Source organism: Vigna unguiculata, chromosome 7 (assembly GCF_037176805.1).
Source record: "Vigna unguiculata cultivar grain cowpea cultivar isolate G323 ecotype 2 chromosome 7, ASM3717680v1, whole genome shotgun sequence".
NCBI classification, from domain to species: Eukaryota; Viridiplantae; Streptophyta; class Magnoliopsida; order Fabales; family Fabaceae; genus Vigna; species Vigna unguiculata.
In genome coordinates, this window is record NC_140798.1 from 12,481,195 (window position 1) to 12,491,934 (window position 10,740).

General features: G+C 44.1%; 1 protein-coding gene across 1 annotated transcript; it reads left to right on the top strand.

Moving 5' to 3' along the window:
* Window positions 1–4,340: 4,340 nt before the first annotated feature.
* LOC114191170 (uncharacterized) lies at window positions 4,341–5,753 on the top strand. Its single transcript, XM_028080353.2, has 3 exons — window positions 4,341–4,894; window positions 4,979–5,241; window positions 5,305–5,753. Exons 1-3 carry the CDS (start codon window positions 4,341–4,343, stop codon window positions 5,751–5,753), a joined length of 1,266 nt encoding a protein of 421 aa, XP_027936154.2.
* Window positions 5,754–10,740: the final 4,987 nt, after the last annotated feature.

The following is a 10,740-nucleotide window of genomic DNA, read 5'->3' on the forward strand; positions in this document are numbered from 1 at the left end:
TGGACAAACAAGCTAAGTCATGTGAATACATTTCCAAATTTGTGTCCTTCTTCTCGATCATCCTTTCTTTTTCTCATTCTTGATGCCATTGCTCCTTGATGAGCAAGTCTTCCCTAAACAACAAAACAAAAAGAGATGGGTTAGTATATTTTTATCTTGCTCTTTATTCTTCCTTTTATCTCTTTTCTTCTAGGGCTTCCTTCTCTTGTTTTCTCTTTAGCTTTTGCTCTTGTATTTCTTTTTTTAACACCTTCAATTTTTTCAATATCCTATTTTCTATCGCCATGTCCATTCCTCCTTCCCTTTCAAGTACAAAATGTAGTTCTTGAGGTCTTCATTAGCTATGAGACTTGCATTTCAATTAGGACATTGATAATTTTCACGACTATAGCCTTCACATTTGGAGCATCTTATAGCACTTGTCCTATCGCTGACAATGATTTTCTGCTAGGATTGTGCTCCCTCCTAAGATTAGCAATCTTGCAATTCAACTTTACAATTTTGAACACCAAGGCATTCAAATCCTTCACCAAGGCCAAACTCATATGAGGTGTCTCTTGTAGCCCATGCTCTTTTCTCCTTTGCGAGGTCTCCAAGATGTAATGTTTCCCTTATATTTTGTAAGTTTGCAACATTGTGTGTCACTATCGTAGCACTTTCAAGTTCTCTAACCAATGGAGCTTTGTGAGGTGTAAGATAGGTTAACCCATATGGAAAATCACTTCTATAAGAAAGCCTTTGCCAGAACATGTTGAATTAGCTTGGTGGTTTAGCTTTGATTTGGCATTGGTAAGGTTATGGGTTCAAACCTTGGTGAACTCATGATAAAGGATTGATCCCTACCAAGGATGATGGCCCATGGCACATGCTTAGAAGAAAGGGAGTTCCTTGATCCCTTCCTTTGCTTTTATTTTCTTTAGTTTAAAATTTCTTTAAGTTGGCTTGGTTGACTATTTTTGAGTTGACTTGTTGACCTTGACTTTGGGTTGACTTGTTGACTCAAAAGATTAGCTTAACCTTAAACCAACATGCTAATAAATTCCTTAATTTGCTTTTGTAGGAATAAGAAAGGAGGAGGACCACATAGGAGACACTTGGCGTCCTAAGGAAGAGAGAGAAGGAATAAGAGTTTCTAGAAGCATCTAGAAAGGGGAGGCCCACATGCCTTGGACACCAAGTCTTCTAGAATGTTCTAGAACCTTCCTTTGGGAGCCTTGGCCATGAAGACTTGCCACCTAGATGGCTTGGACGAAAATTCACCCATGTGCACCCTAGGATGACCTACTTTCTAGAACATGCTAGGTTTCTTTTGTAATCCTTTAACTTAGTTGTTTTGCTAAGGGGCCCCTAGACTTGTCTATTTAAGGGGACCTCTAACACTTGTACAAGGGTTGAACATTTTGGAGAAATTATACACTTTGTGTTTCAACCTTTTGTGAGAGCATTCCTCCTTAGGGAGTGGAGTTCTTTCAAGCCTTATCTTGCCTTGGCAAGTGGCGGCATACACCACTCATCTTCAAGGTTGCCATGGCTTCTTCTAGCCTAGCCTTGTAGTGGCGTGAATCCTCCATTCCTCCCATTTTCCTTGCTTTTCATTTTATGTTTCTTTACTCTTCTTGGTTTATATTGTTTCTATTATATGTTTTTCCTTTTGATTTCTTACTCCCCATCAATCCATTCTCCTCCTCTCTAGAACCTTGGAAAGGAACCTTCACATCTAGATAGCTTTCTATCTTAATGTCCAGTGGGGATTTCCTTGGTTTTCTTAATCAACTCACACCATATTCAATAATCTTAAAAAGGAACAAGATAATCAACTTCACATCAAATTTTCTTTCTTTTTGCTAAAAAGTAGTATGGCCTAAATATGAAAGGGTATAGACAACCCTAGCAGAAAGGGTGCAGCCAAGGGGCTGGAAAAATAACTAAATAATGGGCCTTGAATAGCAATTAAAATACCATTAAGGCTATTTTCGTTTTTGCACTTAACACCACTATTAAGGCACCTATAAAAGGTCAAAATTTTGTGAAAAGAGGGTTTCTGCAGTTCTGGTTTTGTATCTTTTGGGTGGGGAGCGAATTGGAGAGGATTGAGAGATTTCCTAGGGCAAATTGTGGAAGCACTAAGGGATTTTCGTGTTGGGCAAGAAGAAAAGCTGTAACCTTATACTTTTGCAAGGGGAAATTCCAGGTTAGGGGAGTTGGACCAAATTTTTGTAATTGTTGTTTTATGTGCATGATTAGATGTGTGTTTGTCATGAGAAATTCGTGCTAATGTATGGTCTGAATTTGGGGTTGGGTGTTTTGATATTGATGATCAAAATTTTTCCAAATTGCATGACTAAGAAGGGTTTTTGCACTATACATGCTACTTTTGGTTCAAATGTAGATTTTGGGAGCTACTTAAGGTTTAAATTGGTGTTCACATGTTGGTGTATTGCGTTCAATTCTTTGGCTTGGATTAGAGTATGGTTTGGACCTTGTTGCAGTGGTTACGTGCGTAACTTTGTGTAGAACTCTGCAATTCTCACTCAGGCGAGCTCTCGCCTAGGCGAGATTAACAGAGAAGTGGGACTGATACTGCTCGCTCATCTCGCTCGGGCGGAGAGTGACAGTTTTGGGCAACTGGCGGTCTCGCTTAGGCGAAAGTCCCTCGCCCAAGCGAGAACTCAAAAGTTTGGGTGCTTGTTTGCATGTTCCGCTCAGGCGCGAAACCTTAGTTTATTTGGGCGAACGTTTGTCTCGCTCGGGCAAGAATTCCTCGCCTAAGCGAGAAATCGAGGTTTGATTGGTGGTTTGTGTAACTCGCCGCCTAGGCGAGGTAAATAGTTCTGGGCGAGTGAGGGTCTCGCCCAAGCGAGAAGAAGCTCGCTTAGGCGAGACTTCGTAGGTTGCAGAGGTTCTGGAGGCTCGCCTAAGCTAGTGGGTCTAGCTTAAGCGATATAGGCTGGACTGGTTGAGCAAAGGCTTTTAGCATAAGTAAGCGAGGGTGTTGTTGTGCGTTCAAGGCATGTATTATGGTTGTATTAAACATATGAGATGGAAATTGTATGGCGTGGTCTATAAGGCTTCTAAGATATCTCAATGGTGGGCTTGCTGGTGTTCCTTGGGTTGTGGCCCGGAACGTATCCTTGGGTTGTGGCCGAGGATGGGGGTTAAGCACGTGGCATTCTATGGGTTGTGGCCCGGAATGACTTCCCTTGAGTTGTGGCTCGGGATAGCGGATGAACACGAGGAACCTTTGAGTTGTGGCTCGGGTTGGTGAGTGTTGTCGGTGTGAGTGTGCTGGTTGTGGCCAGTACGGATGGGTCCAGATGGATTGCCCTCCTTAGTGATTCATTGACGAGTTTGGTAGTTCTGGAACGTTACAAACTATGTTCGTATTTGGGAACTCCACCTGGCGTTACGATGTGTGATCCGTAGCATGGTCCCCGCACATGTTCTATCGGTTGTGACCGATAGGTGTGACAGCAAGACGCCTTAAGATACTTAATAAAAGATGTAGAGCACTGCTAGCATGGTTGTGGCCATGTGGAAGAGCTGGAACAAGTCTCCTTGATGTACATTGATATACATGGTTGTGGCCATGTGGAGGGAAGGTAACGAGTCTTCCGCGAGGTGCATCGATATGCATGGTTGTGGCCATGTGATAGAAAATGGGAAAGTTCTTTGGGAAATGAAATGATATCATATATGGTTGTGGCCATGCGGGATAAGAGAAGAGTTTGTGTTATTGGTGTATTTATTTGTTTATACATTTATATGTGTGTTTGGTGTAATTTTATGTTTTATCTTTTAGCTCACCCTATCTGCTTGTGTTTGGCGATGATCGTGTACGCAGTACACGTAAGCAGATGATGTTGCAGGTGGAGCTGGTGAGGCTTAGTCGCTGAGTGGGGGAAATATTTTGTAAACTCTGATGAGAGACTTTTTAATTATGTACAGTTTTTATGGTTTATGAACTTTGGTTATATTTGGAATTAATAAAAAGATTTAATTTCCCATGTTTTTAGGAAATGATGTATTATTAAATGCAGTGCAATTAATTACTTTTTTGTATTTTATTAATATTCGTAATATCCTGACAGAGTGTTACATTTGGTATTAGAGCAATGGTTTTCAAAAGATTTTTGGGGTCTATGGGGAGTGAGCTTACCGTGTGTGCTTGTGAGATCATTTTGATCATTGTGTGTTAATTAACTTTTGGTATAAAGTCTTAACCAAAGTTGTTTGGTGTGAACAGTTATATGTGGCGTGCTCAGGCTATGGCAAATAGGCGGAGGAGGAATAATGTTGGGGCTGATGAGATCGCGTAGGCGATACATCAGATGGTCGATGCGATGCAGCTCATTGTAGTGCAACCTAGAGCCGTGGTAACACCCACACGCCTGGTGTCGATGGAGGACTTTATGAGACATAAGCCCTCAAAATTTGCGGGCAAATCCTCTTTGGGTGAAGCCGATGCTTGGCTCAGAGAGTGTGAGAAAATCTGCCGAGTGATCGATTGCACAGATGCTCAGAAGCTCTTATTCGTCTCATTCTTATTGATAGCTGGCGTAGAATACTGGTGGGCAGACATGCAACAGCTCATGCAGACCCGGGGTGAGGAGGTTACATGGACTTCCTTCAGGGCGGCATTTCTAGAGAAGTATTTTCTAAACAGTGCCAGGCACGAAAGAAAGGCAAAATTCCTCACATTCCAACAGGGGAACCTGACTGTGCAGGCATACACAGACAAATTTGAGTATTTGGCCAGGTTCTACTTGCCCACTGTCACCGAGGAGTGGAGATGCCGAAAAGATGAGGGCGGGCTGAAACACAAGTTGCGCCGTTTCATTGTACCTCTCAGGATCAGGGAGTTTCTAGTCTTGGTGGAGCAGGCCAAGGCCGTTGAGTAGCTGGAGATGGGGCCCAGCAGAGGGGCTCGACCTTAGAAGAATACCTCTGATTCACGACAGCAGAAAAAACCGTATGACAGGCCACAGAGTTCGGTCAAGAAACTACAGTGCTACAACTATGGTGGAGAGCATCTTAGGAGGGATTGTCCAAAACCCTCAGGCAGCTCTGGTGGTGGTAGTAGCACTGGTAAGTGCTACGTTTGTGACCAGACGGGCCATTTCGCACGTCACTACCCGAATAAGAAATCAGGTGGAGGTGCACCAGCGAAGAAATCAGTTGGGGATCGACCTAGAGCCCTAGGTCATGTGTTCGCCTTGACGACTACCGAGGCAGCCCAGTCAGGTAACTTAGTACAAACTACTTGTTTGTTGTTTGATCATGAGGTTGTTGTGTTGTATGACTCAGGAGCTACCTATTCATTCGTATCCAATGAATGTGTGAGGAGGCTCGGTCTAGTGATGCGAGAGCTGGCGTGCGAGTTAATAGTTGCGACACCAGCGTCGGGAGAGGTATCCACCACGTTTGTTTGTGTGGGATGCCCTATGGAGGTGGCAGGCCGTAGGTTCAAGGTGAATCTCATATGCTTACCAATGGAAGGGTTGGATGTGATTCTGGGTATGGATTGGTTGTCCAGCAACCATGTGGTAATCGATTGCGGACAACGCAAGGTGGTATTCCCAGATGCAGAAGGACTGGAATTGATATCATCCAACCAAGCAGAGAAGGAGATTGAAGCGGGAGCTACATGTTTTATGATAGTAGCTCAAACGGAGAAGAAGAGTACTGTAGAGAAGATTAATATGATTCCAGTGGTAGATGAATACGCAGATGTCTTCCCTGATGAAATCCCATAATTGCCACCAAGCAGGGATGTGGATTTCACCATTGATCTCATCCTTGGGGCTGGTCCAGTATCTATGGCACCATATCAGATGACACCAACTGAGTTGGCAGAGTTGAAGAAGCAGATTGAGGATCTGCTTGAGAAGAAGTTTATTCGGCTGAGTGCATCACCATGGGGAGCACCGGTATTACTTGTGAAAAAGAAGGATGGCAGCTCCAGGTTGTGTGTTGACTACCAACAGCTGAATAAGTTAACAATGAAGAATAATTACTCGCTGCCAAGGATTGATGACTTGCTGGATCAATTGAGGGGAGCAGCTGTGTTCTCTAAGATTGACTTGAGGTATGGATATCATCAGATCTTAGTCAAACCAGAGGATGTGCAGAAGACAACATTCAGGTCTCGTTACGGCCACTATGAGTATGTGGTGATGTCGTTTGGGGTGACGAATGCGCCTGCTATATTCATGGACTACATGAATAGGATATTTCGGCCGTATCTGGATCAGTTTGTCGTTGTATTCATTGACAACATACTGATATACTCTAAGAGTAGAGAAGAACACGCGGATCATCTGCGAGTGGTATTGGAGGTACTCAGAGAGCATAAACTTTATGGGAAGTTATCGAAGTGTGAGTTTTGGCTTGATGAGGTTCAGTTCTTGGGCCATGTAATCTCAGCCCAAGGAATCGCAGTGGACCCAGCAAAGATTGAAATAGTGGTGAAGTGAGAAAGGCCACAGACTGTGACTGAGGTGAGGAGTTTCTTGGGCCTGGCACAGGCGCTTTGTGGAAGGGTTCTCCAAGATGGTGAGTCCATTGACTCAACTCACCAGGAAGGACCAACCTTTCTCTTGGACAGACGAGTGTAAATTCTGTTTTAAGGATATGAAGAGGAGATTGACCACTGCACCTATATTAGGTATCCCAGACACAACCAAGACGTTTGAGGTGTACTGTGATGGTTCATATAAGGGCTTTGGGTGTGTGTTGATGTAGGAGAAACGACCTGTTGCTTATGCATCTCGCCAGCTGAAGGTACACGAGAAGAACTACCCTACACATGACTTAGAACTGGCTGCGGTAGGTTTTGCTCTCAAGACGTGGAGGCACTACTTGTATGGTTCACAGTTTCAAGTGTTCAGTGATCATAAAAGTTTGAAGTACTTATTTGATTAGAAAGAGCTGAATATGAGACAGAGGCGTTGGATGAAGTACTTGAAAGACTATGATTTTGAGCTTCTATACCATCCAGGTAAAGCCAATGTAGTTACTGACGCCTTGAGTCGGAAGAGAGTTCATATGTCTGCTATGATGATGAAGGAGTTGGAGCTTATAGAGAAACTGCGAGATATGAACTTGAATCTATACACAGGTGCTAATCATATACGGTGCAGCATGTTGCAGATCACTAATGAGTTCTTAGATGAGGTCAGGGAGGAACAAGGTAAAGATCAAGAACTGCAGCAGATAGTGAGTGAGTTGGGCACCGAGAAGAGAAAAGACTTCAAGATGGGCAGAGATGGTATCCTGAGATTTATAGAGAGTGTGTGTACCTCGCAGTCGGGTCTTAAGGAAGATGCTCTTGGATGAAGGGCATAAGAGTCGTCTTAGCATACATCCAGGTATGACTAAGATGTATAAGGACTTGAAAGCGACCTTCTGGTGGACGGGTATGAAGATTGATGTGGCTGACTATGTCGCTTCTTGTTTAGTATGCCAGAAGGCGAAGATTGAGCACCAGAGGCCAGGTGGCACGTTGGAGCCTATTGATATTCCCTAGTGGAAATGGGACAGCATTTCCATGGATTTTGTCACGCACTTGCCACGGTCTGTGAGAGGACATGACTCAATCTGGGTTATTGTAGATAGACTTACGAAGTGTGCGTACTTCTTGTCGATTAATCAGAAGATGTCTATGGACAAGTTGGCAGATCTATATGTCCGAGAACTGGTCAGACTACATCGAGTGCCTGCGAGTATTGTGTCGGACAGAGACCTGAGGTTCACATCGAGATTTTGGCAGTCACTGCAGAATGCCTTGGGTACCCAGCTGAGAATGAGCTCAGCATATCACCCTCAAACGGATGGGCAGTCTGAGAGAACCATACAGTTGCTCGAAGACTTGCTGAGGACTTGTGTGTTAGATCACCTGGGTACGTGGAGTGACATGTTGCCTTTGGTGGAGTTCACATACAATAATAACTACCATTCCAGCATCGGGATGGCACCATACGAGGCATTGTATGGTAGGAGATGTAGGACTCCATTGTGTTGGCAGCAGGATGGGGAGTCAGTGGTTCTTGGGCCAGAGTTCTTGCAGTAAACCACTAAGAAAGTGAATGTGATACAGGACCGTATACGTGCAACTCAAAGTCGACAAAAGTCTTATGCAGATAAGAGGAGGAGGCCACTTGAGTTTGAGGCGGGTGATCATGTATTCCTCCGGGTTACCCTGACATCAGGTATTGGGAGAGCTCTCAGGTCGAGGAAGCTGACTCTTAGATTCATCGGGCCATACCAAATTACGAGGAGGATCAGACAAGCAGCTTATGAGATTGCCTTGCCACCTCATCTGGCAAATCTACACAACGTCTTCCATGTATCACAGTTGAGGAAGTACGTTGCAGACCCTACTCATGTACTGGAACAGGACAATGTTCAGGTGCGCGAAGATCTGACTATGGGGGTTGGACCGGTGAGAATTTTGGATTCTCAAGTCAAACAGCTTAGAGGGAAGGAGATTCGGACTGTGAAGGTCCTCTGGGACGAGGCAACCCATGAGATGACTTGGGAGATGGAAGACCTCATGAGGAAGTCATATTCTCACCTGTTTGCTGATAAGTTCTCTTTTTCGAGGACGAAAAATTTCAAGGTGGGGGGAATGTAAGATCCACATAATTTAATTAATTAAATAAATAAATAATTAATAAATGCAGCTAGGTGGTGTAATTATGACAATGATTTTTTATGGTATGGCGTGTAAAAAGTACTAGTTCAAGTGGTTGAGAGTACTTTGATTGTGTGAAAGGACTTGGGTTCGAGTCCTATGTATGCAGTTTGTGTGTTATTTAATTATTATTGTTTTAATAATATGTTGGAGCATGTTTGTATGACATACTACTTGAATTGTGAGTTAGCATGAAACATGAATTAGCTTGGTGGTTTAGCTTTGATTTGGCATTGGTGGTTTAGCTTTGATTTAGCAATTAAAATACCATTAAGACTATTTTCGTTTTTGCACTTAACACCACTATTAAGGCACCTATAAAAGGTGAGAATTTTGTGAAAAGAGGGTTTCTGCAGTTCTGGTTTTGTATCTTTTGGGTGAGGAGCGAATTGGAGAGGATTGAGAGATTTCCTAGGGCAAATTGTGGAAGCACTAAGGGATTTTCGTGTTGGGCAAGAAGAAAAGCTGTAACCTTATACTTTTGCAAGGGGAAATTCCAGGTTAGGGGAGCTGGACCGAATTTTTGTAATTGCTGTTTTATGTGCATGATTAGATGTGTGTTTGCCATGAGAAATTCGTGCTAATGTATGGTCCGAATTTGGGGTTGGGTGTTTTGATATTGATGATCGAAATTTTTCCAAATTGCATGACTAAGAGGGGTTTTTGCACTATACATGCTACTTTTGGTTCAAATGTAGATTTTGGGAGCTACTTAAGGTTTAAATTGGTGTACTTAAATTGGTGTTCACATGTTGGCGTATTGCGTTCAATTCTTTGGCTTGGATTAGAGTATGGTTTGGACCTTGTTGCAGTGGTTACGTGCGTAACTCTATGTAGAACTCTGCAATTCTCGCTCAGGCGAGCTCTCGCCTAGACGAGATTAACAGAGAAGTGGGACTGATACTGCTCGCTCATCTCGCTCGGGCGGAGAGTGACAGTTTTGGGCAACTGGCGATCTCGCTTAGGAGAAAGTCCCTCGCCGAAGCGAGAACTCAAAAGTTTGGGTGCTTGTTTGCATGTTCCGCTCAGGCGCGAAACCTTAGTTTCTTTGGGCGAACGCTTGTCTCGTCGGGCGAGAATTCCTCGCCTAAGCGAGAAATCGAGGTTTGATTGGTGGTTTGTGTAACTCGCCGCCTAGACGAGGTAAATAGTTCTGGGCGAGTGAGGGTCTCGCCCAAGCGAGAAGGAGCTCGCTTAGGCGAGACTTCGTAGGTTGCAGAGGTTTTGGAGGCTCTCCCAAGCTAGTGGGTCTAGCTTAAGTGAGATAGGCTGGACTGGTATAACAAAGGCTTTTAGCATAAGTGAGCGAGGGTATTGTTGTGCGTTCAAGGCATGTATTATGGTTGTATTAAACATATGAGTTGGAAATTGTAAGGCGTGGTCTATAAGGCTTCTAAGATATCTCAATGGTGGGCTTGCTGGTGTTCCTTGGGTTGTGGCCCGGAACGTATCCTTGGGTTGTGGCCGAGGATGGGGGTTAAACACGTGGAATTCTATGGGTTGTGGCCCGGAATGACTTCCCTTGAGTTGTGGCTCGGGATAGCGGATGCACGAGGAACCTTTGAGTTGTGGGTCGGGTTGGCGAGTGTTGTCGGTGTGAGTGTGCTGGTTGTGGCCAGTACAGATGGGTCCAGATGGATTGCCCTCCTCAGTGATTCATTGACGAGTTTGGTAGTCCTGGGACGTTATGAACTATGTTCGTATTTGGGAACTCCACTTGGCGTTACGGTGTGTGATCCGTAGCATGGTCCCCGCATGTGTTCTATCGGTTGTGGCCGATAGGTGTGACAACAAGACGCGTTAAGATACTTAATAAAAGATGTAGAACACTGCTAGCATGGTTGTGGCCATGGGGAAGAGCTGGAACAAGTCTCCTTGATGTACATTGATATACATGGTTGTGGCCATGTGGAGGGAAGGTAACGAGTCTTCCGTGAGGTGCATCGATATGCATGGTTGTGGCCATGTGATAGAAAAGGGGAAAGTTCTTTGGGAAATGAAATGATATCATATATGGTTGTGGCCATGCAGGATAAGAGAAGAGTTTG